Raw genomic sequence first — 19,950 nt, 5'->3', positions numbered from 1 at the left:
TCATTTCAGTTCAACTCCAATCAATTCAATTCATTTCAGTTCAATTGTTTTCAGTAATTGTGAAATTGTAATTGTACTCTACAGTACACCAATTGGTCGCCCCTTTTCTCTCACATCGTACTCTTGAAAAAATGATTTTATCTTCATAGAGCAAACGAAAGGGGACGAAAGTAGTATGTTGTTTGGTGATGTTATGCGTGGGAGCTTAGAGAGTTGGAGGTTGAATGTTGAAATTATTAAGGAATCTATATGGTGGAGAAATGGTAAGGGATAGAAAAAGACTTAAGAAAAGTCTAATTAAGGGGATTAGGAGAATAATCCGAGTTGAATACGGTTCTATTGGAGTGAAAATATACTTGGTTTGTTTATGTTTGGCCAAAATAGTGGTCATTAATCATGTTTACACTTAGGAGGATGTGTGTGGACAAAATATAAGTCGTCATTGACTCCTTGGCATATGTCCAAGGAAATCAACTCTACCTTGAAGCGACCTAAAATTGAAATAATTAGTATAACGAGTTTAGGCAATAACATGGAAAAAGATTAATCACATTGATTTCAAAAATAATAATCAGATTAACTAAAAGTCTAAAATTGGACTTGTACTATTTGATCTTGTATAAAAGCATTACTATTGGTATTCTTTTATTTGTAGAAGATGAGACTTACTTTAAATCTGAATTGAAGATAGATTATGTCTTTAGGTCACATAAATTGTAATATATAGTGAGTAAACCTTAGAAGAAAAAAAAACGGAGTAAATAAGTGCTAGATTTGAATAGATTACCTTAGTTGAAATCCACAATTTATTGTTTGCAATTTGCATGCATTATTTTGCGTTGATATAAACACTAGATTTCCGCCATCTTTTCACAAGATACAAAATCTTATCCTTGTTACAAATTTCTGCTTCTTTATTTTCTTCATCGTTCACAATTGCCATAACTTTATCTCTTCCTTTCAATCTCGAATGGTTTCTAGTTGATGAGATTACTAAAGAAAAGATTCAAATTTGTTAACTTTCCTCAAAAATCCACTCATTTCATGAACATTCATCCCATGGAACTTCTCCACTTTGATTAGCCGAATTCACTCTAATAAGCTTGTCATGCATAGCTATTATTATCTAGATAATCATGACTAAGTGTTGGTTTGCTCCACCTTTGACTCGAACTCAATCTGAAATAAAATAACTCAATTTTAACCTAGATGAAGAAAAATTAATACAACTAATTAATATAATTAATGTTCATAGTAATTAAATTAATTGATAATAGACTTGAATTTGAACAAAACTAAACAAAAATACATAAACCGAATAACATATCAATAGAATATGACATGAAACTCACACTTGGTTTGTCATCTCTAATATTGTGTACTCACTTGTTAAGTATGTGTGTGCAACTTTTAGCTCACCATAAAATCTTCAAACTTCAAAGATCCTAAGATAGATCTTAAGAAGTACTTATATTGGAACAAAATGTTTATTTGAGAAGTTTTATTTTAAGGATGAAAATCTCAAACCAGCTTGTAGTTGAGGGATGGGCTTTGAATTGGGCTTCGTTTTGGGTTAAATCTTGAACTTGGGCAAATATATTTAGTCTGAATGTCTTGATTGATGGAATGATATATATGGGCCTTAATTTCCCTTTTTATTTTTAGATGGGCCCTTTTTGTGTCGTTGGGTCTTATTCTAAGCCCATTCTCATACACTCAATTTTCAAGGTTACATTAATGGGCTACAATACTACATACAAGAAAAGTAAGCTCATTCCTAAACAACAAAGACGTGTAATTTTTAGTGTTTAGAGAGCTACAAGGGCGGGTGATGAGAATCGATCCTAAGATTGTTTAATTGTTTAAGTCTTGAAATGTGGTAGTTTGACTTAATCCAACACTTTCATAACATAATTAGTACAAAGTATAATGCAAAAGTGCGCGTGAACTAGCTTAATTGTTTAAGTCTTGAAATGTGGTAGTTTGAACCCGTTAATATTGTTATAAGCTTATAACCTCTATGTCATTACTCTTTGTGACTCATTATGGCTCATAGAGTGTGGTGATTTGAAAAAAAAAAAAAAAAAAAAACCAATAGCTAGCATCTTCATTGATGCCAAGAAGCTTGATGGGTATACTCATCATAATTGCTGCTATTAAAAAGATTAATACAAGAGTAGTTTATTACATATCTAAACATGGACATTGCGATTATATGGGTGATTTTCTTACATCATTTATTGAAATTATAATCCTTTTTTATTTTATTTTATTTATTTTATTTTTTTATAAATATAATCTCTTCAACCCGAACACATTTTTAATGTTGACATTTTTTTAAAGTAATATAATATTTCATTATTTCATACTTTAAACATTAAGAAAAAGGGGCAATGAGCCAATAAAAGTCGAAACTTGTTTGCAGTTAATCGGAGATAGATGGTCTCACCAACCGATTCACCTCGATTATTTGGTGGAACTCCAACACATAGCCAATTAGCCACTTACCCACCTATGTTAAGAAAAAATCACCATATATTTCATTGAGATTAGTTTTTAATTAAATCAAAACAAAAACAAACCTTAGATCAACAAAAACACCCAAAATGAGTACAAAAACAACCCAAAAACCACACACAAAAGGTAGAGACGAAAATAAGGCCACAACAAACCCATAATTCACGAATCAAAAACAATGAAAAGATTACAAAAAAAGTGTGAGGCTAATTTCAACTTATACGTAAAAGACGCTAGTATGATGACAAGAAATGAAAGCGTGAAGCGTGAATGGTGTCAACTCTTACAATTTACATATAAATTTCTAAGATTTCTTTCTTTGTTTAGACTAGTCATTTCTCATCAATGGTGTTGCTATAGTCTTGCAACTTATACAACATTATTTACTCGCCCTGTCCTAAAATAGTAATAATATTCCTTTGACTTGTTATGTGGATATTTGTTAGGGGATAAGAAGGGATGATAAAGATAACTTTATACACGGCAAGAGTAAAGAAAATCTAATGTTCGCTCAGGGTGATTGAGATTAAAGAGGGATAAGGATGAAATAAAGAAAATACAATACTTTTGTATACCATAAAATAAATAAAATCTTACTTGTATTCAAATACCCATCCATATCCTATTATCATTCTATACACTCACTCTCAAAATTACTATCAGTCTATCAGTCTATCAGTCATACCTCTACTACTTTTGGCATTTTAGAAAAAAGGGTGTAACTTGTTCTAATTGACTGAATTGAATATTTTATGAGAGAAGGAAATTAAGAATTGAAAAGAACAGACCCTAAGTACATTATACTTGTTTATTGAAGTAAAAAGGCCAAAAATACTACGAAGTAAGATTTACCTTTCTCCTCTTTATTTTACTGTGTTAGAATTAGCCAAATAATCGCTCACCATTAATGTGTCAAGTAACAATAATCGCTTGCATAATTGTCTTGAAACACTTCATAGTGATAGCCACAAGTTAGAACCAATATACCATTCGGGAACAAACTGCTTTAAAGTTCCAAAAATGTTAATACGTCTCCATGTTCCCAAAGTAGAGCACATACGTAGCATTATTCATTATTAAGGGAACATACTCATGTGCAATTTACGATCTTTTCATGGACAACAAGTCGGAAGTTTAAGTTACACACCACCTTTGTCGTTCGATCTTTTATTTTTCTTTTACTTTAAACACCAATGACTATAAAATTGTTAATATCAAGAAATTATGCTCTCTTTTGTTGGCCGGTGGATAAGTAGAGTTATTTAAAGGATACTCTCTTCGTCTCAAAATAATTTATATTATACCTTGTATTAAAATCATATTTTATGATGCAGGATGTTTAGTTGGTTAGGTATTGCAGAGTATTTATTTTTACACATCTAAGATCAAACTAGTGCATTGAGACGGAAGAAATATGATAAATGCAGAGTACAATAGTTTGCAATTGTCTATAATTATCTATAATCTGAAGACAAATTATGAGATAAACTCAAAGGAACAAACCACAAAATAAAGTAGAGGCAAATAAAAGAGAACGGATGCACGAATAAAAATGATTAAAAGAATAATTTGGTGGTTACCAATTTTGCAATATAAACCAACTTCCTCACATGGGCTTTCCCACTTAGCCAAATTAAGTAGAAAATTAAAAGATAATGTGAAAGAGTAGCTTCTAATTTAATAACCATAGAATGGTTCCATATCCAATCAATAATTTATAGATATACACCTGATCATTATCTGGAAAGTTGAGGATTCATTTCCATGTACTGTTTTTTTTTCTCTACATTAGATTACAAAACCTTCCAACTGGATAAGGCTGTTCACCAGGGGTGCATATTTCTCATCATCATCATCATCACGGCTAGACTCGACCGAGGTACAAAAACTAGAATAATGGTAAGAGAAAGGAAAGGAGGAAAGTGGGAGGGAGGAAAATAATGAATGAATCTTGAACTAGACACCTATATGGTCCTAGAGAACAACCTAAAAAAGGACCTTTTGCAGAATTTACAAAAAAGGGGAAACTGATATTTGGCTTCAAAAATTTGCTATCTATTCGACGATTAGCGAACAGGGCAACTGGCTTCCCTGTTAATCACCAACTATCATCTCATGTTACAGCAAACTGGGCGGCCTAGCTGTTGCAACTTGTTCCATAGACAGATCATCTGTTTCGGAGATTGGTAATGAGCAGTGTAATAATCTTCTATACATCCAAACTGACAGAACTTGAGGCTGTGAACGTACTCCACTGGTTTTGTGCTGTTGAAATTTTCCACCCACATTCCAACACTCACATCTTCCATCTTAAACAACTGCAAGAGATGAATAATAACATTCAGATTTAAAAACAAAGATCTCATTTTTAATCGTAATATAACAAAATTTCTCTTTTTTTTTCCTCTTCGTCTTTCTAATTTAGATGAGCATCTTATCTTACCCTTAATTTATGTTTCTCAAACTCGGAAACAATGAAGTTTGCGACATCTGATGACAAAATGTAACCTGGTCCATTGGCATAAGGTGGATAATCTTCCTCTGGCCACTCCTGAAGACAAAATGGGAACAAAAAGTGAGATACTTTCCATCAACTCTGCTAATTACCGGGATAAACAAATTGACAATTCATAAGAAGCACTCATATTAGAACACGAGACATTACGATATCATTCTCTATCAATAAGTGCCAGACATAAAGCTTCTCTTTCCTTGTTCAATTTCATCAACCTTATTGGCAAGATGACATGTAACAGGGACCGCTCTTTAGTCTTCACAAGTCACAACCCCCATCCCCACACACACACACTATGGAAGGTGGGCATGCACTAGATATTGCCATGATGACACTCTAGAACTTTGCAGCCCCAGCACAATTTTCATTATATGCTCTATTTTCTTTCTGGGTCCCCATAGTTATTCATGGAAACAATTCATGTTCAATCAAATTTGTAAACAATAATGAGCAAAAGATGAGCATCTCCAAAAGCATGCAGTTATTGAAGCACAAAGTTTAAACATGAAGCCTATCGCAGAGAATAAAAACTTTTCGACTACATCATGAACGATGATTAGAAACACAAAGATAACATTCGTCAACACACAGGACATGACACTATATACAATATAGTTAATGGCATGTATTACTAATGCAATTATTGATGTAGAATTCAGTTAAAAGTCTCTAACATAGTCACATTATCAAATCATCGCACATACTTCAACTGAATATGTTCAAAATGCCTGATAATGACTAAACTAGAGAACAAACAAAAGGAATGGATATGCTCTACCAGCAAAAGTATAGAAGAAAGCATCTCAGTTTCTGATAGCAAACATATTGTTCAAGCATAACAACCCAGCAAAATCTATAGAAATACATTATATTTTTGCAGAAGAATTGGCCAAAATAGAGGTTCTGTAGCAAGAGACTCCGTATTTAATAACCAAAAAAAAAAAAGAACACAAACTAATACTTCAGTAGTAGACTAGTAGTAGCATAACCAGCAGCAAGATTCACACAAACTTAGAAAAGACATAGTAAGCACAAGACCTAATTAACATGTTGGAGGCAGCATGGTCCCAAGTCATACCTCATATGTGACAGACCATTTACCACTGCGCAAAGGCTTGTGATAGTAATTGATGTTACCCACATACAAGCTGCTACCCTCGGGAATCTTATTTGCTTCCTTAATAACCGCATCAACCCGAACAAAGGTATCATCATCGCACTTCATAATGTGCTTTGCAGCGACAGTGCGTACCTGTTAACAAAAGGAGGTTGTCATTTAAAGTTGCATTGCACCTAGGAAGGAGAGAAGCTAAACCAAAAGTAGGAACGCTCACCCCATATTCACATATAGCTACAGTTTTCACAACAACAAGGTCATAGCTATCCATGTAAGGTACAATAACAATGTCACCAAAAAACTCCGCCTCTTTCTTCAACTCAACGTTCACTTCCTTCCTGCCATGCTGAAATAAAAAAACCGGAGTCAAGTTAGCACAAAGGCTAAAGCAATCGTCAACGACTGTTATACAAAGAGCCATTTATACATATAGTCTCCACTTACCAATGCTACAAAAAAGCGGGCTACCACTTTGGAATTCTTAATTAACCTATGTTGCATCCAAGATTTTCTCACAGCCATCCTTTCTGCGAAATGGTTGCCTGCAGAAAGAATGCCTATGAAAAGCTCCACAGGACCGCTAGGGAGAGGTGGAGCTTGCCATCTATCCGAGAACTCAAGGTGTCTCTGTGGAGCATAACTAGGATGTGATGATGGCAAAGAAGCAGCAAACACAGAATGAGTATCAATGTCTCCTTTCAATGTCAACCCAGTTGCATCTTCAAGTGAAAAGCCCTAGAAACATTGGGGAATCAATATCAGAAGAAGCACACCAGCAGAATATCTGTACACAGATTCAAGAAATTTACTCACCGTTCGGTAAGGAAAGGACGTGACATGCCTCCCATCCACATTGACATGATAACCTTCCAAACCAGCACTAACAGTCATAACAAACAGCTTATCCTCAGCAAAAGGAAATGGCCAATCTACTGTCACCTTCTTTGGCCTGCTCAACAGCCGACTAAACCACCATGTTGCCCTGGATTCTTCAGTATTACTATCATCATCACGGATCCATTTCTCACACTTAATCAGCCCATCAACTATAAAGACCAAGAAGCACATAATTAGGTCAGTACTATAATCAAAATCTCAGTAATCAAAGCTTGATAACACCGAGATCACACACAGATATAAAACTGAACTTTTGACATAGCCCAAGCCTTCACACCCATGTCCCTCGAGCCTCAACCACCACATTTTTACTTTGTTGTTACAACATGCAACAATGAGAGCTAAACCCAACACTCTAATCCAACAGGGAGCTAATCCTAGAATATATCATTCATTCTCATCCATCCAACAGCCAACATACATCTAGGACAAACATCACAAAAATCCACCCTTTTTTTAAAGTCAACACCAGCCTTAATTCACCAAAAATACAACTAATTCCACCCATTTTATCTAAACCAAAAGAATAATTCAAAATTCAATCCAGCAACTAAAAAAAGACAATCCCTTCTGCTAGCTTCAACCAATCCGAGCAAGTATAATCCAATAAACAAATAATCAAAATCATATTAACAAAGATTAGATCTTTGAAAACTCACCAGTCTCCTCATCAGGCCTAGATTTCCACCCTTCACAACGAACAGAAGTTCCCCATTGCTGTCTATAACAAGTATTCTGCTCAATCACAGGTTTTCCACTCCAATCCCCTTTCAACCTAGGATTATAATGCAAAACCCTTGGTGGGTCTTCACCATCAACAGTTTTTAACCCAATTAATTCCAACATAAATTGTGAAACCATCAAACTTTGATCACCATCTTTCAACAAAGATATCTTTGGATCATGTTCAGCATGAGCTATCCTTGGTTTACCCACCAGAGTAATGTGAGACCCCAATGTCAACCCACAAGGCAGTACCATTACTTTCCCTTTCTTTGTAAATTCATCACAGGATAGCGATACCGAGTTCGGGCACGACGTCTCGGTCCGATTCTCGGCCGCCTTTTCGACATCGATTCTTATCTTCCCTGACTTAAGATCTTCCCAAAGCTTCTCTCCCACCTGAAATGCAGTTATTGCAGATTTGTGCAACCCAGAAAATCCATCCTTTTCAGTGCTATCTAATGCTCTCCAATCAAAAACCAACCCAGAAAGTGTCTTATACTCCCTCATTTGACGCTGAGGTTTCGGAGAAACTGATGAAGCCCTTAACGGCTCTTTCAACGGTCGGATCGGAGCTTCTTTCTCCTGCATTTCTTCCTCACTATCAAGCTGCTGAGGTCTCACAAACGCGTCGTTTTGGAATGAAACGCCAGAAGTATCCTGTGAAACGCTTTTGAAAACAAAGGGTACCTCAAATGTCATGAAGATCATGTACAGTAAACCCAGTAATGCCAGAATTTGAACCGATCGAGTTCGTGTTACTCCCATGTATGTCTCTAGTTTCCCTCCTCCCCTCTTCATAACTAAACTAATTTCCCCCAAAATTGAACTTTTCAACTATAAATTAAGAACAAAAAAAAAAAAAAAAAAAAAAACCCTAACCCTAAAAAATCAAAATTACAAATAAAAAACCCCAGAAAAATTGGGGATTTTCTGGAGAAATTAAGATATGGGTTTTGAAATTGGGGATGAAATCTGAAACCCCTTTAATCCTCGAGGTGAGAAATTAAGTGGGGGTTATTGAGAATTAAGGGAGAAGTAACTGCTTTTTTCTAGAGAGAGAAAGCTCTAGATAGAGAGAAAGAGAGTTGAGTTAGGTCATCAACAAGAACACAGAAAAAGAAAGAAGCGCGTTTCAAAAGGGGGGTTAGAGAGAGAAAACGACGAATAAATGCAAGAGAATTTAGAGAGAGAAAGAGGAAGAAATGGAGAAGAGAAAGAGAGTGAAGAAGATGAACCGACCGACTTCCTCAACAGCTATTTTTCTCTCTCTAAACTTCTCTGCACTTTCTCTCTCTAACTTTCAGGAGAGAATCTGATATTGGTGGGTGTACTTTTCAACTTAAATAAATTTAAACTTGAACATTTCAAATCAAAAAAAGAAATTTGAAAATTAATTATTAAATGATTAAATTTTTGCTTAAGTTATGTTAAAAGACAAAAGAATGGGGGTTAGTAATTAATTAAGGGTAGTGAATGTAATTAAGTGAGAAATTGAAAGAATTAAAGATTGTATTTTTACTTAAATATTGTAAAAGACATGAGAATGGGAGATTAGTTAAATTAATTATTGCCGTTATGAAGGTTAGTAATTAATTAAGGGTAGTAAATGTTATTTTAAGTGAGAAAATGAAAGAATTAAAGATTGTGGGAGTAAATTAATGAGAGTGGATGGTAGTCATGTTCATAATACAGTGGAGTATATGTAGATGAAGTAATGGGTTAGTGGAATAGTAAGCTTTATTTTTGCATTTGGGAAAGTAACAATTGCATGTAATAGGCAGCTTTAGTTACAAGTGTTTGTGTTGCTTTTTTAAGGCTCCTTTGAGTAACAGAATTGTTTATTGATCAACTTTATTGGGTTATGGGGGAATTTCCCAAATTATTCGGTATAGAATCTAATTTGGTGTTAAATCCGATAAGTTTTGATGAGTTCTGATAAGTAATATCTCGATAAATTTGTGAGTAATTCTTTATATTTTATAATGTAACTGAAAATAGTATAGTGTACCCGGGTGCATCCGCAAATAACATTAGATATATTTTAAAGAATATGGGTAAAAAAAAAAAAAAAGAACATGCTAGTGTTTGAAAAAGAACATGCCTATGTTTGACAAAAGAAAATGTTTGTGTTTGACAAGAACATGACATTACAAAGAACATAAAGTCTTTACAAAAAGAACATGTTATTTTTCATGGTTACTTGGGTAGTTGAACGTGTTTGAAAAAGAACATTATATTTGATAAAAAAGAACATGTCCAAGTTTGACAAAGATATAGGTGATCATTGGGTGGACCGGGCCAAGGTTAAAAAATCAGCTCACTTCTCGAGTTGGGCCAAGTTTTGGGCTGAAGTTTTTGTGCCCAAACCTGCCCAAAATGGTCCGGCCGTACGGGCTTTTCGGGTTGAGTAAAAAAAATTAACTAAAATGCATAAAAACGCAATCCCAAACCTGCCCAAAAATTTAAATTTACGGGCCAGGTCCGACTCGTTTTGGGGGCTAAAAAATTCTGCCCAAAACCCGTCCAAAATCAAGCCGGGTCGGTCTAACTTTGATCACCTCTAGCCAAAGAACATAAAGTCTTTACAAAAAGAACATGATAGTACAGTAAAGAACATGTCCTTTTTTCTAGTTACTCGGGTGATTGATATTTTTTTATTTATTTTTTTATTTACATATATTAAAGAACATATTGTATGATATAAAGAACATATAGTTCAAACTCAAAGAACATAATAATCAAATTTAATGAACATATTATGCTCACGTTCTTTATAAATATCTATAATGTTCTTTTTTTCGCCCCATGTTCTTTTAAATATACCTAATGTTCTTTCCGGGTGCACCATGCGCATGGTGCACCCGGAAGCAACAACCATACATTATAATGTAACCAACAAGTAAAATCAATGAGATTTAAAGGGATTAGAACATTGTTGTACTTAGGCTTTATAAATAGGTATTGTAATAAATTGAAACTCTACAATAAAAGGGGTATTCCATATTATTTTGTACAATAAAAGGGGTATTCCATATTATTTTGTTTGATATATCGATTTAAGTCTACGCCATAATGTAATTTAAAGCTCTGTTAAACGATACGAGTATGTAAAAAAAAATATATATACTCTTTCTATCTTTTTTACTTTTACATGTTACTACTACATCCGGTCCAAAATACTCACAACATTGGAATATTTTATATCTCACAAAATATTCCAAAATTGCGAGTAATTTGGACCGGAGGTAAAATATATTGTAACAGAAACTAAATATTTGTAGGAAGCTTAATATGTGAAGGAAATCTAACTTTCATAAATCTACAACGTACATACAAATTTAAAGCTAATAATCGTACTATTCCCTTTAACCCATTGGAGAATCATCCAATGGGCCCAAAATGCCTCTTCAAAATTCATTTACAGTAAATTACAATAATTTCTTACTGTAATTTTCATTTTCATGGAATAATAATCCAAAGACGCTATTGTTTTTTCTTTGCATTGGCTTGTAATTATCGATAGTTGTTACACCATCACCAATCCACCATAATGCCTTCACAACATCCTCTTGAATCTTGATCACTGACGTCAGCGACGTCCTCCACACTTCTAAAAACAATTAGCAAAACATTCTTTTGATTTTCTAAGTGCAAGAAAAACAAGAATAGTCAAATTTGCAATGCAGAAATCTTATCTTATATCTCCTTAATTCGTCACACATTAGTTATTACGAGTACTAAAGTTGTTGATATTTAATATACTCCCTTTTTTTTTTTAATTTTTTTATTTATGCACTATTCACATATTTTCTTTGACTTATTATTACGGAGTATTTTTCTTTTTTACTATTATAAAATGAATAATGTCTCGACGATACTATTAAGATACGGAAGAAGTAATATGTATTATAAAATTTTTCCACCAATACACAACCTAATAATTTAACTTTTTGTGGGATGCGGAGTAAAAATCCATGAAAGTTGGTTTTGTTTTTTTTTGTTTTGTTTTGTTTTTTTTTTTACTTATTCAAATCAATTTTTAAAATGACAAGTCTATTTGTGTTAGATTTTTTAACAATGATTAATTAGTTATATCGATTTTTTTTCTAAATAATTCACAAGGGAAATATATATTGATCAGTTGAATTTCAATCATAACCATAAAACAAAAATACTCGGATAATTTAATCGTTATAAATCAGTCTTAACCATTAAACAAAAATGTTGTCGGATCATTTAATCGTTATAAATCCATACACTTAAGTGATCAAATATTTTGTAGTATGAAATACTAGAATAGGGTCATAATTTGCTAGAGGACCAACTCAACCAAAAGCTTAAACTGATAGTTGAGGCCTAGAAATATGTTTTATACTCTATCATAATCATTGATTTCATGAAAGTAAAGCTAATTAGCACATGAAATAACGTAATCTTGACTTGTAAGGGGATGGCATAACATTAAACAACTGTCTATATGTAAATATGATTATAGACATGCATGATTAACGAAGACTCCCATGATATTAATCAGGTCAAATTTGGCAAGCCAACACAACATTAATGAAATATTTGAAAATTTCATAACACGTAAAGATAATTAATAAACGAATGGGTCATTATGTCCGTAATACCATGACCAAATTGACCATGGCATTAGTAAAGGGTAAAAGGCCAATACAAATTTGAAGATGGCAATTTAATAGTGGGTCCAAAATTGACCGTTGGAGATGTGAATATTAAGAGCTAATTAACGGCAAATTATTATTATGTCATATCAAAAGAAGATTCATTTTTGGTTGGTGTATATTAAAGTGAAATTTACCTCATTTTTGTTAAGTTGAAACTAATGACTTAAATGCTCTTCAGTTATGTAACTGTTTTCTCCAGCTACTATATGTTTGGTTCTTATGTCATTGATGACATTAGATAATTGGATGTACTTCGTATATAAGATTACGGACTCAAAATGAAATTAAAGAACAAAACATGTTCATTTTGGGTTTCTTGATTTTATAGTCAAAATTATTTAATGAAGTCAAAGTTTTTATCAAATTTGTATTGTGATTCATTCCAAGCTTGTATGCTAGCTAGGGCAGGTCCATGGATCAACCCAATAATTACACGAAAGTTGTGTTGAATGTCTAAGCTAAATTTCACTTATTTTATTGTGATTTGTTGTGCAATTTACATGTAATGAATCTTTACAATTAAAATGCGACAAATGCGACATAGATACAACATAAAATAACCCTACTTAAATACGATACTCCGTACCCTATACTTCATAGTAATGTGTTATGCTTCGGGTGGGTAACTTAATGTATATTGCAATTTTAATTTATTATGATCTCATATCAAAATTTTGTTTAAGATATTATCTCTCATATACTACGTACAACTTTTTTCTCCCTTCTTCACCCCATCTATTTTCAAGCGTTGACTTGTAAAGTTGTGCTGACTTAGGGCCTGTTTTGTTTTTCTGAAAACAATCGAACTTAAGTGAACTGAACTGAACTTAGGGATGGCAATGGATCTGGACCCGACCCGGATCCGTGGATCCAGATCCGTTTTTCACGGATCTGGGTCTTCAAATTTTGGACCCGACGGATCCGGGTCGGATTCGGGTCTTGCTGACAAAAACGGATCTGGATCTGGGTCTGGGCCCTAGACCCGGATCCAGATCCGTGGACCCGTTTTTTAATTTTTCCTATTAAAAAAAACTAAAATTGTTTGTTTCTTTATTAAAAATGTTGATAATGTTAGTAATGATAAAGATTAACCCTTTCAAGAGATGAATTTTTGATGCTCATATTATATACAACATCGTTGTTTTTTCACTAGCTCATATGTAACATCGTATTTTTTTTTTAATGTTTATAATTTTAATTCAAAATATGAGTGTATAAGTTGGTTAATTTGGGGTTGAACTTAATTAATAACCAACAACGTAAGTTTGAAATAATTTTTTTGACCCGAACATTACATTTATTGCAAAAAATTAGGCAAAATATATTGGACCTGTTTTGGACCCGGATCCGGACCCGGATCTGTTGGACCCGATGGATCCGGGTCCGGGTCTTCATTTTCTAGACCCGACGGATCCGGGTCGGATCTGGATCCTATATACAAAAACGGATCTAGATCCGGGTCCATCCGGATCCGTCCAGATCCGACCCATTGCCATCCCTAACTGAACTGAATAGAGTTGAAATGAACTTTTATGAGAGGATGAAATTAGAAGCTGAACTAAACTGATTGCAACCGAACTGTATTGAACTAAAATTAAGCTAAACAGAGCAGGCCCTTAACCTCTGAAAGGTGCTGGTTTCAATAGTGACGTTCATTTTACCTTAATAAAAACAACTTTTTTCCCCCCTATGAAAGCAATTTATCAATATGAAGATTGACTATTCCTTGTATTTTCAATGTAATATAAATAAAGACCCATAATAATGGGCAAATAAAATTATGTAAACACGATTTGATCTTAGATATACTAGGCACCCCAAAGATTAACTAGCTAAATTAGATGACAATTACAATATTCCTTATCAATATGTTGATTAGTTTACTATGCCAGTAGCCATTTTAATGATTGTATAGTTCTTCAATGTTATTATTTGATTTAATTTTTTTCATTGAATTGTTTGGTTTATTTCACTTCATATTTTTGCAGGGAATACTTCTTTTCTAAAAACGCTTCGAAATTATTAGATAAGAGAGATAAAAATAGAAATATTGAATAAAACTAAACATTAATTGTTTCAACTGACGTGTGATTTTAACATACTCATACATATCAATTTTAGTATTATTATTAACGTAGTATATTTTAAGTTATTATCTAACACCCTCAAAACGCTGGTGAACAAAAGTCTAAAACCAGGATGGTGCCTGCATTAAAAATCAGGACAGCTGATGTACTTTACCACACTCTCAAATTCAAATCTATGTACTCAGTAAGTATGTGCACTAGTTCAATTATCAATAATTTCTACAAGCTATTCAATAGGCCATACATATTTGCTAATATCCAAACCCAAAAGTAATAAAAATAATGGGTATGGTCCCATCAATCCAACTCATTTTTTTAGCCACACAGCCCACATCCTAATCTTTTCACAATACAGCCAATTTAGACTTAATTAACAATCTCAAACAATTTATTAATATTTCCTTAAATTGCAATTAAAGTAAACCAATTAAAATGTACATGTAAAAGTATAGTCTTTCCTGATTATTATTATATGCAGAAAACATTATTAAAAAAACCCTTAACATTTGAAAACCAAAAATAAATATTATAGTTATGTATGGAACTCATCATCATTATAAGATGATTTCAAGAGAATGTAATCTTAGCATAAATGTCATATTTTCGTCCAAAAATACGAAAACTTGTCATCTTAGTTGTTACCCACATGTCTGGGACTTGTATACAACTTACCTAAAATTATTAATAAAAACAAAAATGAAATATACAACAAACATATAATCTGAATATATACACTAAAAATGATTACATAGGCATCAATAATTAGCGCAGAATAATATGCTTAAAATTTGGATTAATAACTTTAGCATATATATATAGTATAAACATGTAATTGTTGGTTGGCATTCGGCTGAATACAATTATTTGACTTGTCTAAAAATCGGTCCAAGTGGGTTGCAACATCCATTCTAATTATAGAATACAATGAATATCATAATTTAACCTATGTAGTATGTCTTTTAAATATTTCATTTATTATAACAAATCCTTTTATGGATTGTGCATTTGTGCATGGAATATACTCTTCACATCATCACAAATTCACAATATTCAAGTTAGGATTGTATATTTCTTTTTAGTTTAACTATGTATGTATGATACATGGTTTAAAAAAAAAAACAAAAAATTAACAGTTTGATATGTATTTTCTGTGATGATTTGGGGTACAATCACACATAAGTGGTGCAAGTATACAACGTAGTAATGATTTTAATATATATATATATATATATATATATATATATATATATATATATATATATATATATATATTTTAAAGGAGATGTAGGAATGAATTTAAAGCTTAGATTCTTTCCTATTCAATTTTAGAAGTGGTAAAGAGCTGTAGTTTGTAGAGTGATGGGTTCGATTCGACTCTATACTCCCCTAATATAAAAATTCAACATACTATGTAATTAAACTTTCGCTTAAATTTCAATGCGCATCTTTAGAAATTAATATTTTCTATTGTGTATAAGTAAAAATTACGAAAATTAACATTAAGACGAATTCAAAACGATCGTATGCATCATTAGATATGATAAAAAGTTTATTTTTTTTTTGAAACAAAGTTAATGTATTTTATTTTGACAATTCACACATATTAATATTAAGTAATTATAACCTTTAGAATAAGTTACACATAAATAAGGAGGATTATTAACTTTACCACTAAAGATACTCAAATAAAAAAATAAATCAATCTAGTTTTAGATATAGCTCAAATGTAGGTAAGAAAGAATACATTTAATTTGAAAAATAGTTTAGATTTAAATTGAATATAGACTAGGAGGAGCCAATTTAGTGATGCATTTTAAATAACAATTTTTATTTGGCCTCAAGTCTCTAGGATTGGATTCCTTAACGGCAAAGGCTATATTTTTTTTTTGATTCAAAGGAGGAAAGAAATTCCAAAAAAGAGCAAGAAAAAAGAAAAAAAAAAAACAAACAAAGAAACTACCTACGGAGGGATGAGTCGTGGTAAAGCCACGCCTCTACAGTCCTCCTCCAAAATACGACTTAAATCTAGTGGAACATTATTAATAAATTCTAAGGGAGAGTCTTGAGTAACTCCGCGGTTGGACCAATCCGCCGCTCGATTGCCTTGACGGTATACATGAGCAACTTTCACATTCCATCTCTCATCATTCAATCGCTTTTGACAGTAAGCAAGTTCATGAACATTTTCACCTCGGGGAATTTTCTGCATGTTTAGAGCTTGAACACAAGCAAGATTGTCAAGCTGAACCTCCAAATTCTCAATTTGCAGATTTTGAGCCATTTCCAGGCCTCGAGCAAGAGCCATAATCTCTGCCCTATAAGCTGTGCAGTAGCCAAAGTTTGCGTGGAAGGATGAGATGATAGTGCCATTATAATCTCTTATTAATGCTCCTCCTCCTGCAGGCCCTGGACACCCTTTCACAGCACCATCACAATTAAGTGAGTACCAACCATAATCCGGAGCCCTCCAAGTGATAAAAGTCTCACTTCTCTTTGTCTGTTCTCTGTTTTCCCCTGCATTTCCTATGATGTTTTTAAGTGCCCTTCTTGCTTCCTCGTATCTGACTTGGAGAAAGGCACCAAAGTCAATTGGCAGCTCTTTTTGTCTATTATAGACATAGCAGTTTTGCCAACGCCAAATCCACCAAGTTGCCACTCCAAAATAGGTCACCCAATTTGGTTCATCATCCTGATCTGGATCGATTATATTCATAGTGATCCATTCCTTTGCATTGCCATGATAAAACTTCTGAGCTACTGAAGGATCAAGCGTTTTTCTCCACACCATACGAGCTGCAGGACAATCTCGAAGGATATGAATGGTGCTCTCCTCATTCGCACCACAGATATGACATTTAGGATCATCAGTTAACTTTCTTTTAAATCGATTCAAATTCCCAAGGATCCTATCATGGCAAGCAAGCCATAAAAAAGCTCTGATTCTTTGCTGAAAGGGAGCACTCCAGACCGCATTCCAACACTTATCATCAAGAAAATCAGTTTCGTGCCTCATAATTCTTGTGGCAGATCGAATGGAGAATTTGCCTTTATTTCCATCTTTCCAATACACCAAATCCCCCAAACTGCTATCGATTCTCAACTCATGATTTTGGATGATCTTCAGCGAAGTAGACTCAAGGAACGGGCCAAAGATATTCCATCTCCATCCCATTCCTTCTTCCCACATGTCATGGACAGTGGCAGCTGCTAATTCTTCAGGAATTGGATGGGTTGCTAAGTCTCTTAATGGCTGATCCGTACACCATTTTTGATTCCAGAAAGATGTGTTTTTTCCATTCCCAGACGCAATCTTAACACCTTCCCCAATCACTTTTGCATTTTCTGTGATTCCACTCGATACATTTGACATTCCAACTTTTGGCTCGAACATCTCAAGATCGCATCTACCTTTGCAATATTTGGCTCTCAACACACGTGCCCAAAGAGCATTAGGATCTTCTAGGACCCTCCATCCAAGCTTGGTGAGAAACGCAGCATTGGCTTGCTTAGCAGAATATATGCTAATTCCTCCTTGTTCTTTCGGCTTTTGAAGCAGTTCCCAGGAGAGTAAATGCATCTTCTTTGTTCATCACTTCCTCCCCAAATAAATTGCCGAGCTTTTTTATCAATTTCTTCACAAGTCGTTCTTGGAATTTTGGCAGTTTGCATAGAGTACATTGCCATCGTCGAGAGAGTCAAATTAGCAAGAGTTATCCATCCTGCTAGAGAAAGGTACTTAGATTTCCATCCCACAAGTCTTCTGTCAATTTTCTCACACAAGTGATGAAAGGTATCCTTCGTCACTCGACTCGTTAAGGTGGGCATGCCAAGGTACGTACCTAGGTCCTCAGTTGCCTCCATACCAAGAGCCACACTGATATTTTCCTTTGATTCAATGCTCATATTTTTTGAAAAATAAACTCGTGATTTGCTAAGGCTTACCTTCTGACCTGATGCATCACAAAATCTCCTTAAGCAATTATGGATTGTTTTGGCTTGGTCAATACTAGCTTCCGCAAATAATATAATATCATCCGCGAAAAATAGGTTGGAAAGAAAAGGACCATCGCGACTCGCTCGAATTGGCTTCCACTTCTTTTGAATTATTGCTTCTTCAATTGTTTGGTATAACCTCTCCATGCACATCACGAAAAGATAAGGAGACAAGGGGTCTCCTTGTCTAATTACCCCTTGAGGGTCTAAATTTAGGAGAAGGTTCCCCGTTCCATAAGACTTGAAGAGAGGCCGTCGTAATACATGCCATAATTAATTCAATCATGAAGATAGGTAGATTCATTTGCACCATAGTATCCCTAATGAAGGACCATCGTAATCGATCATAAGCTTTTTCAAAATCGATTTTGATGGCCATGAAGCCCTTTTCTCCTTGTTTCCTTCTCATTGTATGGATAACCTCTTGCACAATGACTATGTTATCTGTTATTTGGCGTCCCGGAACAAAACTAGCCTGAGTGTTGGAAATAAGCCCGGGGAGGACCGACTTTAATCTATTCACAATTACCTTCGTAATGATCTTATAAGCAACATTACACAACCCTATTGGGCGAAATTGTGAGGCAAATTCAGGCTTGTCAATTTTCGGGATAAGGGAAATAAAAGTTTCATTCATATTTTCAGGTAATCCCTTCCCCTCGAGAGCCGGCATAATCGTGCTAATCACTGTATTTGCAATCGTATCCCAATTCTTTTGGTAAAAAAGGGCTTGGAATCCATCAGGTCCTGGCGCCTTGAGCGCACTCATCTCCTTAATAACAGCCTCTATCTCAAATTTGGAATACGGCCGTGTCAGGGAACACCATTCTGCCATAGGTAATTCTGGGAACACATCTTGAGGAATATCGAAGCTCTCTGGTTCTCCTTCCTCCTCAAAAAGCTTTGAGAAATATTTGACAATCTGATCTCGAATTTCCACTTTATCATGAATCCATTGACCATCTTCTCCCTTCAAGGCAACCACTTTATTTTTCCACCTCCTTACAATAGTGCTTAGGTGAAAACATTTTTTATCCATTCAATTCGAGATTTTTGGTACCACAAGACTTCTTCTCTCTCAAGTACCTCATCTAGCCACCTTCGAAGCTTTGTCTCCAACTTTATCAGACCTCGATCGGCCTTGATAGCTAATTTTTCCTGGACTCCAGCTATTCTTGCAAGAAGAGATCTTTTTTGCTTGAAAATATTCCCAAACACATCTCTATTCCAAGATTGTAAGTCAGTGGATAGTTTCGCCAATGCTTGCATTAAATTGCTCTCACCATCCCACTTCTCTTCAACAAATGCCTTGAAATTTTCATGAGTTAGCCATGTTGCTTGAAAACGAAACGGTCTATGAATTGCTTGCAAAGGTGTAAACCCATTAGGAGAGATAAAAATTGGGCT

General features: G+C 34.1%; 1 protein-coding gene across 1 annotated transcript; it reads right to left on the bottom strand.

The window, feature by feature from the left end:
• Positions 1–4,175: 4,175 nt before the first annotated feature.
• LOC110700500 (hydroxyproline O-galactosyltransferase GALT6-like) lies at positions 4,176–9,090 on the bottom strand. Its single transcript, XM_021878046.1, has 7 exons — positions 7,706–9,090; positions 6,963–7,195; positions 6,594–6,884; positions 6,367–6,495; positions 6,111–6,284; positions 4,961–5,068; positions 4,176–4,835 (listed from the first exon to the last, which is right to left on the bottom strand). The coding sequence occupies exons 1-7, from the start codon at positions 8,568–8,570 to the stop codon at positions 4,626–4,628; spliced, it is 2,010 nt and encodes a 669-aa protein (XP_021733738.1). The 5' UTR covers positions 8,571–9,090; the 3' UTR covers positions 4,176–4,625.
• Positions 9,091–19,950: the final 10,860 nt, after the last annotated feature.

Source organism: Chenopodium quinoa, unplaced genomic scaffold, assembly GCF_001683475.1.
Source record: "Chenopodium quinoa cultivar QQ74 unplaced genomic scaffold, ASM168347v1, whole genome shotgun sequence".
NCBI lineage: Eukaryota > Viridiplantae > Streptophyta > Magnoliopsida > Caryophyllales > Amaranthaceae > Chenopodium > Chenopodium quinoa.
This window is presented reverse-complemented; position numbering and strand designations above follow the sequence as displayed.

Excerpts from the sequence above, each read along its gene's own strand:
- LOC110700500 (XM_021878046.1), bottom strand. The coding sequence starts at position 8,570 with ATGAAGAGGGGAGGAGGGAAACTAGAGACATACATGGGAGTAACACGA. Across the intron at positions 6,285-6,366 it reads TAGCTATATGTGAATATGGG|GTACGCACTGTCGCTGCAAA; the intron begins GTGAGCGTTCCT and ends TTTTGTTAACAG. Across the intron at positions 4,836-4,960 it reads TTGAGAAACATAAATTAAGG|TTGTTTAAGATGGAAGATGT; the intron begins GTAAGATAAGAT and ends CATCTCTTGCAG.